This window comes from Drosophila virilis, chromosome 2, assembly GCF_030788295.1.
Source record: "Drosophila virilis strain 15010-1051.87 chromosome 2, Dvir_AGI_RSII-ME, whole genome shotgun sequence".
Lineage (NCBI taxonomy): Eukaryota > Metazoa > Arthropoda > Insecta > Diptera > Drosophilidae > Drosophila > Drosophila virilis.
Genome location: NC_091544.1, coordinates 13394295 through 13408552, shown reverse-complemented (window position 1 = coordinate 13408552; position 14258 = coordinate 13394295). Strand labels below are relative to the sequence as shown.

Here is a 14258-nt window from a genome sequence, read left to right as displayed (position 1 = left end):
TCAGTCAGTCAGCCAGTCAGTCAGTCAGACAGTCTGGCAGTCAGTCAGTTAGATCGGCTCAGTCACTCACTACGTCAATTTGGAAAATGCGTCGCCTGCTTCAGCTGCTTCCGCCTGGCATTAAGCCACAATCAATCATACAAAAGGCAGCCAGCGGCTGAGACAGTCGATCCAATGTCTTAGCCGTGGCTCAGTGAATCCTGCAATGACCCCTCGCAGTTGCCGCTGCTGCTGCCGCTGCTGCTGCTGCAGGCGCTCGCTTAATTTATAACCTGAGCGACCCTCGATTGTGGCCAGGACATGAACCGAGACTTTTCACCTGCTTCGTTTGTAGGCGCGTGGCTCCAAAATGCGGTCAAGTGTCTCTGCGACTCGAGCTGCTGCCTGCCTGCCTGCCACTTACACCTGCTCCAAATTGAAAAAAAAAAAAAAAAAAAACAAAAATAAAATGCACCAAGCGGCGGCAATAAACTATAACGGATTCCAGTTTTAGCCACCACCATGTAGCCGTGTAGCCAGGTAGGTCAGTTAGAGGCCGATGCCGCAAAAGACACCTTCAGCTGCTCAGGGAGCTGCCAGCTCTCCACCAGCTTTTGAGCTCACGAGCTGCTTAGCATTTTGCGCTCTTGTTGTTTGTTTTAATTATTTCTTTGGTTTCTTCTTAGTTTTTTTCTTGTATTTTTTATTTTTCATATTTTGCTAGCTTGCCGCATATTGCAGTTCAGTTGCGTGCCAACTGCTTGACGGACTGACTTGCTGACTGGCTGACTGCTTGACTGACTGACAGGCTGGCGGCTGCTTTATTAAGCGCAAACTGCGCTGCCATTTCCATCTATATTATTAACACTTTATTTGCGGCTTGCTGCCGCTGCTGCCCCCAAACTACACGTCTGCCCCGCCCTCTGCCCTGCCACATTTCCGTCTTCAACGCTGCGCGCTGCTCCAGTTGCATGCCAGCTTATCATTAGTCATAAGTTGTCAATTGTACTTATGATAATGCGTTTAATAACTTAACCACAAATTCTCATCCAGCTCCTGCTGCCACGCAATTATGCCACTCATCTGTGCATTGCACAACAACTCAACATAGCTCAGGTGTTTTTTGTTGCTGAATATATTTGCATGGTTTTTCAAAATTTGAAGTATTTTTTAAGTGTTTTATTTGTTATTAATTGCTTAATAATGAAAGACTCTTAAGCAAGAATTTGTATAAATAATATGCATTTAATAAGTTTTCGTTTAAAGCAGTCTTCAAGAAGATTGCCGGTTCGAATCCCAGACTAGAGTATGCATGATATGTTGGCTAAGGGCCATAGATGAAAGTGCTGTTTAAAAAAGTTAGGTAGATAGTATGTCACTGTATATAATATCAATCATAAAATATAGTTCCATGTTTTAAGGCGTCTTACGCTGAAAACTCAAACGAATATCTAATATCTTACTATTTGAAATTGATCGAAGAGCAAATGCATTTAATTGAAAAATATTTACTCGATATATTTAATTGAGGGTAACAATTGCAGAGTAGCTTACAAATGTTCAGCTAATTATCCAAGCATTTTCAAATTACATTTCTTATACGTTTTTTTTTTGATGAGGCAATAAATTATGGCTATGGATAGAGAAAACTGGAGCTGTGGTTAACAAGCATATTTAGCTTAACGTGTGAATTACGTGGCCTGACTAACTTTTGCATACGTGCAGCAATGTTGCCACAAAACATGTTGACAAGACGACAAGCAGCAGCGGCAACGGCTGCGGCAGCGGCAGCGGCAACGGCAGCAACGAGCGACAAATGTTGCCGCACTAAATAAAAACTTGCAGCAAGGCGAGGCAGCGGCAGCAGCAGCAACAATAACAACAACATGTAAAACCCAAGTTGAGGGTTTGAAATGCGCCATTTTTGTTGCCATTTGTTTGCGTTTGCTGCTCTCGTTGTTGTTGCTGCAGTTGTCGTTGCAGTTGCTGTTGCAGCCGGGCCACACCATTTTCTTGCTGCTTTTTGTGTGTGTGTTTTATTTCATTTTTTTTCTTCCATTTGTTATGGTGGGTGCTACGGCTGGTAAAAATGTTAATAATGCGGCTGCATTTGCAGCAGTTGGCAGCGTGCACGCGCACTCATTTTGTAGCTGCAGCTGTGGGTAGCAGCAGCAGTAACAGCAGCAGCAGCAGCAGCGTCCAAGTTGTAGTTGATCCTTTTTGGCCAACACGCAAGCATAATAAATTTATGCAAATGCCAGGCCGGACTCTAGGCGAGTGATTGGGCCGACAGTGTCACTCAGTCAGGCTCAAGTCATGCTGACAGGCTTTGCAGTGGCCATTCAAAGGCATGGCTAATGAGCAATACACACACAGGCACACGCACACACACTCACGCACACTCAGACACAGAGAGGATCTGCAGTCGCTGTCAGGCGCGCCTCAAATGCCTTTGGCGCACTTATGACAGTTCGAAGCGTCAGCAAAATCATTAAAATTGACAAGTTTTTATATGACACAACCAAATTTGGTAAGCCAAAAGGCTGCAGCGGCCACAACGCAACGTTTGAAGTGTTGTTGGGGCAAGTTGTTGTTGTAGATGTTGTTGTTGTTGCTGTTGTTGCTGCTGCTGATGTTGCTGTGGACCACCAGGCAGGCGGGCGCTGCTTCACATGTCATAAATAAGAACGCGTTGACATTTATCACAACAAAGGGCTTCAGGCTAAAAACAAAGCTGCGCCCCCCGCACAAAACAAAAAGCGAACTCGAAACGTTGCATAAATTCATAAGCCCTGAACTTGAGAAATTCAATTGATGCGACGACAACAGCAACAGTTGCCGCCGTTGCCGTTGCCGTTGCCGTTGCTGTTCGCCGTTTGCCGTTTGCTGCGTCCACTTTTCGCATATTAATAAAATATTTTATTAAACACACGCGCCGCCGCAGGATGCTGTGCCAGCAATATTATGCTAAACAGTGTGCCCCCAAAAAAGGCTGCAAACGAAAATCGTGCCCGGTGGGTCCGTGCAGCAGTCTCAGCAGCAGCAACAAATTTTTGGCGGCGTCTCTTGCGACACACTCGTATGACATATTTTTTTTTTATGCCAAGAACAACGCATTATTATTTCCCTTATTCTTGTTTTTGTTGTTGTTTGTTTGCTGTTGCTTTTATTGCTGCATTGTTTCGTCCCAAAGAGCAGAAAGATTCGAGCATTTATGCTAAGCAGGCGACTCAAAGATATGCAAACTGGTTTCTTGGTCGAAAAGCTCGCGAGCTTCTCAACAAATTTTTTCTGCTCATCGAATGTTAATGAGCCGGAGGGGGCGTCATTTGTTAGTTTCGCGGCCAAATAGGTATTGCCACCTGATCAGGTCAGACCAGGTGGTCCCCAGCGTGTTAAGCGTGTGTTATCCGCTTCTTCTCGGTAAGATTGTTCTATTTTGATAGTTGACGACGCTTCTTGGAAGCCATTAAACATTTACTATTAACCATTTACTATTAGCCATTAAGGCATTAGACATTAAACATTCGCCGATTAGCTGCCAAGCGTACAATGACTTCGCCCCGGCTGATTAATATGCCATTGGGGCTAGCAGTCCCTGTTCGGGCGCTCGCCCGAAAGATCAGTTAAGGCCATGTCGCAGCTCGAACTGGCAAAGTCATTTGTAAACTTGACACTGCCAAATGCAGTACACAAAAGCCAAACGGCCCAAACGGCTGCACAAATGTATTAGCAACAGTTTATCAGAAAATGTTGTTGCTGCTGCTGCGGCTGCTGTTGCTGTTGCTGTTGCGACTGCATGTTGCTGTCGTTGTTGCAGTTGCAATTGCATTGACAGCGGGGGCGACAACGTCAGCAGCAAAAGCAGCAGCAGCAGCAGCCAACAATGCGCTAATATTCAATATTGTAATTGCAGTCACAAATCGTGCTCGACGGCAGTCAAGAGCAGCAGACGGCCTGGCAACATGTTGCTGCTGCGGTGGCTGCTGCTGTTGGTGCCGTCTGTTGTCGGTGAATGTTGCTGGTTGCGCATAAAATTAATGAACGCTGCCACATTGCGCTTTGTACGTTCAGTGTCGGCATATTGACCGCTTGCTGTGTTAGACAAATCACAACAACAGCAACAACAACATTGCCTGTTGCTGGCGTGTGTTGCAGCAACATGCGTAAGCTTTGTTTGCCTCTTGTCATTATAAATTGCTACCGAGCAGCATTTTGATTTTACAAATTAATAATGAAAGCAGCAGACAACACTGTACAACATAGCAGCAACAGCAACAGCTACAGCAGCAGCAGCAGCAACACAGGGCACAGTAGCAACATTATTGATGATGCACATCAGGCACTCACACACATATACATGCCTATGTATGTGTGCAGTAGTTCCAGGAATCTGGCGCTGACAAATGACAAGCAAGCGGGCAAAAGGATGTCGAGCGCAAAAATGCCAGCTAGCTCAAAGACTTCCGGCCTAGTTCATCAGAAGAGTCGGCAAAAGCTCTAAGAAGAATGCCGCGGCCGCCATCTTGGCGAGCTGAGATTGATGCCAGCAACAGGCAACTAGCAACCAGCAACCAGCAACCGGCAACAGGCGACATTGATAGTGATTGAAGGACAGCTGTTCACACTAGCCAGGCGAAGAGCCAGCGGGCAAAACGAAATGTCAAATTAGAATGCGAAACGTGTTGGCAATGGAAATGCCAAGAACTGGGTAGCTGGTCGCTCGCTCCTCGGAGCTGCAGCTGGACAATGGAGTTTGTTTGCTGGACGTGGCGGCACCTTTGGCTCTCGGCGGCATGCAAAGTAGCCAGTTGGTCGGTTAGTCAGGCAGCCAGTGAGGCGACAACGGCAACTGTTGCTGCAGTGCAAATTAATTGAAGCATCGCCGCAATGTCAACGACAGCAGCAGCAGCAACAGCAGCCCCGGCAGCAGCAACATCACGTGTTGCATGTTGCATTTGGCGTAGGCAGTTAAAGTTGAATTCAAAGTCGGGCTTTGGGGGCCTGTTGTGGCAGGCACATTCTTATAATTATGTCATTTAATTAAGCAAAGACAGTTTGCCGTTGCCACGACTAATTAAAACATCGCGCCAGCAGCAGCAGCAGCGGCAGCAGCAACAACATGTGCAACGCGGGCGGTGCGCCATATGAATGACCGGCCACTGTCGAATGCAATAAACAATATGCAACAGCAGCAGTAGCAACAACAACAACAACAGCAACAGCTACAATAGCAATCAGGCACAACAACAAACAGCTTGCCGCTGCATCATACGATGCAAAGAATGCTTCCAAGAATTTGGGTCATAATTAATGTGGCATGATTTCAAGACATTTTAATCAAAGCGAATTGAGAGGGCAACTGCAGCAACAACTGCAGCAGCAAGAGTTGCAATAAGCAAGCTCAAGGTTTATAATACCTTTGAAAATTGTCACAGATGCACACACAGACACACTCACGCACGCACACATAAGCTGGACGAAGCGCATTTAAAGTCACATCAATCATACGCAGCGGTGGCCCAGCTGTTCAATTGCAATACCATAACTCATTTTTATAGGCCGCCGCCACGCTCCCAGTGCCCAGTTCGCTGAAAACTTGCGCACCGGGATTAAGATTTGCGGCCCGAGATTCGGCCATGCCCAGGCTCAGTCAGCTCGACGTAGCAGTCAGTAAATTACAACAACTATTACAACCAAACACACACACCAATTCACATACACACACACACATTTATTGTGGTGCCGTGCCCGAGTGTCTGGTGCTGTTGCTGTGCCGTGTTGGCCTGCCTGCAGCCTGTTGGGGCCCTGGTCTATGTCTATGGCTTTTGTGCTTTTGTGTTGGCCGTGTTGTAATTTCTTGGAAATTTCTGTTTTATGCGCGCACCACAACTTGGGCCAGCGCGAAATTTATGAGACTATGGCTGACCAAGTGCAACACCTGGTAGCCTGCCAGCCTGGCAGCCAGGAAGCGGACCAGCCTTCACTTCGCATCAGCCCCCAAAGGCTCTGGCGAGCGGCAGCGCAAATTGCATTGGCATTGCTTTGGGCTTTAAATGGACTTTGATATCCCTGGCTGAATGGGCCCGCATTTATTTGATATCCCTTTTGTGACTTTGCCACTGTGCGTGACATTTGCGTTAAGTGCGTCAAGAGTTGTGTGGGAATATTTTCAACTGCAGACAAGACACACATACTCGCGCGCACACGCTCGCACTGCCAAAGTTTTCATTTGCCTGATTTTGTCAACGCGATAAGCAACAAAGTTGCAACAACAAATGAAAATTCACGACGAAAAATATTGTCAAAAAGCCGAACTGCTGCTCACCTATTCTATCCCACACTCTGGCCCCATTTATTGTGTAGGCAAATGTGCGAGTGCAATGGCAATACGCACGGCTAAAAACCGTTAGCTTGTATGGGTGTGTGTGTGTGTGTGTGTGTGTGTGTGTGTGTGTGTGCGGTTGTAGCTTTGCTTAAAATGCATTTATTGCAGTCTCTGGCTAATTAAAAGTGCATTTAAATGATTGCAGTCGTGCAGGCGGTCGAATTCTCTTGTTGCATTCAAAGCGAAGCCATAATACCCTTTTAACTCTATTTATAAAACGCTAATGGAGATAAGATCGAATCAGATGACAATATCATAAAGTATATATACGAAAAATCGGTTTCAAATTGAATTGTTTGGTTCTCCGTATATCTTTACAAAAATCTACATTAAACAGCGAGCATAAAATTAAATGCTTATCAACCTAAGACTTTCAGTTCAGAAAGTGTATGTAGATCCTATTGGGCGGTAAATCTCATCGACAATATCATTAAATAATACAATGGCTAGTAAACAGGTTCGAAAACATGCTTAAAATAAACAAGGATAGAAAGATAAAAATTCTCATGATACTCTTCTATTTGGCAAAACTGAAATTTGTATAATGCGTCCTAATATATTTATATTCAATACATCAAATTATCAAAATTAAATCTTAATTTTAGAAAATCGCCAGAAAATAAATTTTAGAAATAAGTTTCTAAGAAATTTACATGATTTTCTTGATGATTATGCACAATAACCAAATTAGATAAGTACAAGCTCGATGACAAATGTACGAGACTCTTTCTAGTGAAGAGAACAAATGCCAACACGAAAAAAAAAACTTCCAAGTTTGCCAAAAAACAAAAAACAAAAACTAAATTAAATAAAAGTTTGTTGAGGCCATATTGTAGACTATATATATTCATATATATACATGCACATGTTCAAATACAGATTTTTTCAACGAAAAGGCAACCCAGAAATAAGAAATGAGCAACAATAAATACGCGGCCAGAGCCAAAACAATACACAAAAAATAAATAAATAAATAAGTAAATAAAAATAAAAAACAAATAAAAATCAGAAAAAAAGTTATTGCCAAATTTTCGGCATGTTTGCTTTTGAAATTTAAATTTCACATGCTTGTTGCTTTTGTTGTTGTCGGTTTTTATGGCTTGTATCATAAAAATCTGCCAGTGTGTGTGTGTGTGTGTGTGTTCGCCGAGAGTGTGTGTGTGTGTGTGTCTTTGATGTATTTGTATTGTGTTTGTGTTGTGTTTAAGTGAGCGCGTCAAAATCCATTAAGCTGCATTTTCAAACACACGGCAGGCGTCTCAACGTTTGTATATGTGTGCGTAAGTGGCTGCCCCCTACACACATACACACACACACACACGCGTCCGCACACACACTTAAGCCCGCTTTACGCGCTGTTATTTGGGCTGCTCCAAATGTTAATCGCTTGAGCTAAGCACCAGAGTCATATGTGCCAGCTAAATTGAGTTACTGTTGGAATTCCGTTTTTTGACAACTCTGCCGAACGTACTCATCCGAAATGTGACACATGCAGACTAATGAATTTTAAAATCAACGCTCGCCACAGGTGCTCCAACGAGATTTCCACCAGCAACAGCAGGCACAGGCACAGCCACAGCAGCAACTGCAAGAGCTGCTCCAGCCGACAAACTGTCTGTCAAAAAATGGCAGACAAAGAGCGCGCGATTTGAATGCGCGGGCTTTAGAGTGCATGAATGGAATTACAGCAGCCGGATCAGTGCCTGCGCGTTGCCATCAAATCAAATCAAGCATCAATAAAGTCCGCATATGAATAACATGAATTAAACATAAATGCAAACGGGGCGGCGGTTGGCGGCGGGGGCAATCGGGCTGTGGAGCTAAGGAGGCTGTGGCTCGCCAAAAGAGCTGATTGATCACTTGCAGCCACCCGCTTGGGCTGTCTTTCAGTGCGCGCGTTCCACATTCCGCGGCACAGAGCAACAAAAATTTTAAATTAAAATTTTCGCACACTTGAGTAGCAGGAAATAAATTCAACGGCAGCCGCATCGATGCATGTCACACGTCCGTACTCTGTCCCGCTCGTCGCGTTTTACGTGGAACTGTCAAAATGCAGGCAAAAGCTGCGCTCAGCTACAACAATAACAACAACAACGACAATGAAAGCAACTAACAATAACAATAACAATGGCAATGGCAACTGCAGCGCAATGCTAAGTGCCAAGTGAAAATGGATTTTCGGGCAGTCAACTGTCAAAACTGACAGCAACAGCCGCAGCCGACGTCTGAGCCGCCGCAACGGTGGCACCCACTTTTTCAAATTGAAAATTAACTTAGCGGAACCCAAAATTTTTGCCTGACTTTTTGGCCCCAAAAAAGTGCTCACATTTTCGGAGCAATTTGTTTTTGTTGCAGGCGTGTGAATCTAGAAATTGTTGTCGTCTGCTGCTGCTGCTGTCTGTTGTCTGTTGTTGTTGCTGCTGCTGCTGCTGCCATAACACTAATGAGCATAGATAATTTGCTTCTATTTTTCGTATACTCTAAAAGGGCTTCATCATTTTGTTTTGAACTGTGTAAGCCATAAAGACAGACATAGATTATATATATTCTTATTCAGTATAAACAGTCGATGCGTTTTAGCCCTGTTCATCTATCCGCCTGTCTATCTCTATGCAATTTTATGTTGCAAGCAGCATATATGTCAGAACTTGTCGGATGATAGCTCTTTAACATATTGCTGCCATACATATAATCTATCGAAGTTAAGCTCTTGTTTCTTTATTAAATTATTATAACGAAACTTGTCGATTATTGGCTGCCCTACGATCCCATTCATTTAAACTAATTGTTTTTAACATCGGTTGAAAATAAAGTTCTATAACAAAATGTTTTTATTTCACAAGATTTCTTGACCAAACTTAGCAACTACGAGCTCTACTCTCTCATGTTTCACAATTCTCTTCAAATTAATGCAAGATCGTAAGTCGTATGCCCACAAGGGTATTTAATCTTCGCCGTGCCAATAATAGTCGGTTTTTTTTTTTCATTTTTTGGGTTTTCTTTTTGTGGCAACAAATTGCGCGCAATTAGAAAACATGGAGCTGCAGCTGGGAAAAGCTGAAGTGCGCCAGGTCTGAGAGCCGCCACGTCTGGGCTAGTTACACCACAATTGTCAAGCTGTAAGTGAGCTGTTTACAGTTAAAGCTAGGGCCCGTTAAAGCTGCCACATACAAACACACTTAAATCACATTTGGGGGCAGCCAAAAATAAAGCAGTTTGTTAAGGGAAAAACCAATGCCAGGGGTTGGGCAAACAGATTCAGTTAGACCAAAGTACAGCTAAGGGATGTTGCCCCTGTCGCCGTTGCCCCTCCCTCTGTGCCGCGCGCATAGCCAACAGGAAACGTGCGACAAAAAATAAATACAACAAAAAAAGAAGGCGCGAAGCAATCGATTTGTGGGATGAGCCAACCCACACACACACTCACACACGCATGACAGCCACCCCCCATTCATTAAAAACGCATTAGAAATGACATTAGGACAAATGTAGCCTCGGTGCGCCACTAAAATTACTTAAACAATAAATAAAACATAAACCTGGAATCAGAATTGGTTTGGAGGTGGAGTGGGAGGGGGTGTCTCTATTACTTACTGTGCTGATGATAGCTGGGATAGTAGCGTCGATGGTGTCCATTGCTTTCGAGCGCATAGAAGGCGCTCATGTCGCTGGTATCCAGTCCGAGGCCGGCGCCGCCAGCACCGCCGCCCAGAGCGGCACCAACGCTGCTGCCCGCCGATGAGGCGCCGCTGGACAGGCTGTGATGGCTATGGGCCAGGCTGCTGCCGGCGCTGCCCAGGCCATTTGTTTGGGGTGAACCGCCGCCGCCACCGCCGCCGCCGCCGCCTAAGCGCGGACTGTCGTACCAGCTGCGAGCGGCAGCCTCCGCTGTTGAGGTCATATCCATTTCGAGTATAATTTTGAATGTTTTTTACGTGGTACGTGGGGCGCGCAAAATTCTACAGAGAATTACGATCTCTGTGCTCCTGCTTCTGCTCCTGCTTCGGCTGCTGCTTCTGTTTTGCACTCTCTTGCTCTTAAGCTCGAGCGTGTTGAATAATTGCCGTTATTTATATTTATTTTTAGACGCTTCTCAACACATGTTTATGCGCGCGCTTTGCAACACTGCGTGTGCTGTAAATGAGGTTAAATAAGAACTTCTTGAAAACTTATTTTCGATTGTCTTCGACACTCGCAAGTGATATGATTTTCAACGGTAGCTCTTGCGTGCCTTATCAGCTTCACACCTTTTTCTTATCAGCCTCAATCAATTTTATATTTGGTTTCTAATTTCTTTTTATAGCCAGCCAGTACAGTTGGCAATCAGCTCTGGGCAGTTGATTTACAAGTACGCGGTAGCCACAACAATAACTGGGTGCATATATAGTATACATATATATACATATATTTAGTCCAGGTCCAACAGTTCCTGATTAGAATTTGATGACCACATGCTTAGCCAAAGTGTGGGAAACGAGGTATTGCATTTCGTACACACTTGATGGATGGAACAAAGAAACAGAAGGCAGGCACAGTATTTTGCAGCAGTCCTCCCGGGGGATCTAATAAACATGTCGCATTCTGAGGAGGCACAAGCAATTTTTGAACCATTGTTCTGCATTGTTTTCTCGATGTTTACAGTGCAACTCATCTAATAAACCCAAACAATGTCAAATCATGTCAATTGTGTGCCCAACGCTGTGTGAATTTCAATGTCTGGTATGCTGCTCAAGCAAAATAGGCAAGCATGTAGCAAAAGATGGAAAAATAGCCCACATTTATCAGTTATTATTAAGTCATTTTTTCAAGCAGTATTCTTTTTTTTTGTCTTTAATATTTGGGGAAGACATCGAAAGATATAAACTGGCTATCTATTGCATTTAAATGTTAATGATTATAATAGTTATTTATTTATTAGTTTGTTAGGCAGGAAATCTAACCAAACAAAGAAACTAAAAAATGCTTATTTGCATCAAATTTTATTAGTATTATGATCTTTTATATAGATATCGTCCGATCTGACTTGACATACATATGTATCGCAAGATAAAGGCAAGCTGATGGCTATTTTTTTAGTTCCTGGCTATTTACATATTTAGCTATTTCTTTTTTAATCAGGCAGTAAAATTACCAATCAAAAATGTTGCAAATAATAGTAGCTATAAAAAAATTGTATCATGAAATTTACTACATATGATTTATAATAGAAATATCAATCTAATTCGTCATACTTATTTCAACAATTTCATTTCAACAGAAGATAAGAACTGTCTCATATTTCAAGTTTCCAAGTTAAGAATTATGTTGTATTCTTCAAAGTTGTTCAAATGCTGTCATTTAGGAAGTCAACTGCCTTGAACAATCGAACTTTTGTGCGTGCAAAATTGATGCGCTGCATACCTAGCCTAAGACTGTCTGCCTTGCAGGCAGGCAAGCTGCAGTTGTGAATGCCTTTGGCCTGGCTCTGGCGCTAGAGCCCACAACTGTATTCCGAGAGCGACAACTTGTTGTGTGGGCGTTCGGCACCGACGGCAACTGAACTGTTGAGTGCACTTGGCTGAAGCGGGGAAAGGTGCTGCAATAGCTTCACCTGGCCGGCAATTAGCGCTTAACATGCGGTTTATATCCTACGCTCGACTAGGCCCAATTAGATAAGTTTTTGGGAGCTGGGGGCTGCTATCAGTCGCATCATTGAGTCCACAGCGTATATCAATATGCTAGGTATCTATTGCCGCGTTTGCTTAGACAGGTAGCTGGACACAAATGTATATATATATGTATATAGAGAGAGATATACAATTTTTGAAAAATTCTTATCTGGCATTCTATATGTGTGCCCTATAGTATCTGCTGGCTGTATCTGGCTGTGTATGTCTGTTCAGTTCTTGCCAGATTTTTATCAATAATTTTGACTACTTTTTGTTTGTATTTCATGTGGTTGTTTTGACTTTTATAGTTGTTGTTGTTGTTTGTTTTGGCCTCAACCAAAAATTATTAATAATAAAAAGACAGCAGAACTTGTTGTTGTCTCAAGACCTGTCCAGGTTGTTGTGGCTTGCTGTTGTTGTTGCTTGTTGTTGCTTGTTGTTGGGCCTCAGATGCCTATCGCACAATTGACAATTGCGCTACAAACAACCAGGCAACTGATGATAAGGCAACATAAATTTCGTCTATAAACACTGCGCACTGTTTTCAGTTTTTGATTTCGATTGTTTAAGGTTTCACTGTAAAATTGCTGGGCACCCAAAACGCAATCAATTTATCAGAGGCATAGATAGCTGCACTCGATGACATTGTTGTTGCTTTTGTTGTTGTTGTTGTTTTTGGGGAAAACACTTTTCATTAAAATGTTGGAATTGATAGCAATAAATTGATAAGCAAACTGTCAAATATTTTGTTTTTTTTTTTTTAATGTTTTGTAAGTTTTTATTGTTATGCATCAATAATAATAGTGCTGATTGTGGCACTGAGGCTGATAAGAACTTGTGTTGCAGCTGCGTTAAAATCACATCAGTTGCAAGCTTGCTGGCGTTTTGATTGAGCACTTGTCATTTAACTGTATACTTTTATAAAAATAATATTTGCATAATTTTCTTACATTTTGCACACATATGTTAGTCACACATTTGTTTTGTTTATGTTTTCTTCTGGTTTGTTTTGTTTGATTTAGCACTAATTTGTTGTTAGGTCAATTTTTGCGCGATTTTGCCGACGCGATTTTTGTAGCTAGTCTTGTTGTCGCTTGCCGCTGTTTATTACTGTCGAATTGTTGATGTTGTTGTTGTTGTTGTTGTTGTTAGAGCGTAGTTGCTGTTTATTGCTGTTGCAAACGCGACGCGCAACGTATACGTAATACGTAGTGTGCGAGCACACGAAAACGATAAACGAAACGAGCGAACGGGCGAACGAGGCACGAGCAAACACTTCAACGGCCGCAGACCAACTGAACCACGAGCGCAAAACAGGAAAGCCAGCGACAGAGACACGCGCTGCGTATGTGTGTGTGCGTGTGCGTGTGTGCGCGCGTTTGTGTGTGAAACTCGTCTGACGAGGGCCGGGCTTTGGCATTTGGCACATACAAGATGGTCGCAGCTGCAGGCGGCCAGGCCAGGCAACAAAGCGAGACGGCACTACAGTCAATACCAATATGCTTGTCACTGTTTGGCTTGCATGCGGGGCGTGTTTTTTGTTTGTTATGCACGCGGGCAGGTAAACCGGTTTGCGTTTCGTTTCGCTTGGCTCTGGTTCCTGTTGTTGTTGTTGTTGTTGTTGCTGTTGTTACTGTTGTTATTGCAGTTGCATGTTTGTTTGCTTGTATAGGGCATTTCGTTGATGTTGTTGTTGTTACTGCGGCCGTCGCTGCTGCTGCTGCTGCGGCTCGTCATGCTCGAGTGCATCGTTCAATAATCTCTGTGTGGCACGCCTCTCTGCGCTCTGCACTTGGCACGGTGCTTCAACGTCGACTCGCTCATGCGCCAGGTGAGGCTTTGGCTTTGGCTTTGGCTTTGCTTGTCTGTCGACTCTCTCTCTGCCACTGCCTCTCACTCTTTTTGTGGCACAGCGTTTCGGCCACTGCTTTCTGCCTGCTGCATGCTGCCTGCTGCTTGCTGCTTGCTGCCTTTGCCTTTGCCTTTTACCATTGCCATTGCCTGGCTGTCAAACAGTGACAACAATCATCGATCGTTCCGTTTGTGATTATGTGGTTTATTTATGGGCTTTAACATGTGTGCAGATTTGTCTGCCGATTTTGAGTTATGCATGTGAGACGCACAGTCTGTCTGAGTGTAGGTGTGCGTGTGTCTCCCGCTCAGTGTGTGTGCGTGTGTGTGTGTTGATGTGTGTATATGTGTGCTGGTGTTTAGCGCACATAAAACTTAATTTGCATAAATTA

General features: G+C 43.7%; 1 protein-coding gene across 2 annotated transcripts in view; it reads right to left on the bottom strand.

Annotated features, from left to right (window-relative positions):
* grn (GATA binding protein grain) overlaps positions 1 to 13320 on the bottom strand; it is a 41155-nt gene extending 27835 nt beyond the window's left edge. Inside the window, exons 1-2 of one of the 2 annotated variants that reach the window (XM_032435734.2) lie at positions 12966 to 13320; positions 9962 to 10501 (exon numbers count right to left, since the gene is read on the bottom strand). In XM_032435734.2, the coding sequence (XP_032291625.1) occupies positions 9962 to 10274 (313 nt within the window). In that variant the 5' untranslated portion in view covers positions 10275 to 10501; positions 12966 to 13320. The remainder of the gene's footprint in view (positions 1 to 9961; positions 10502 to 12965) is intronic. The other variant, XM_032435739.2, reaches the window with a different exon arrangement.
* Between the last annotated feature and the right edge of the window lie 938 nt (positions 13321 to 14258).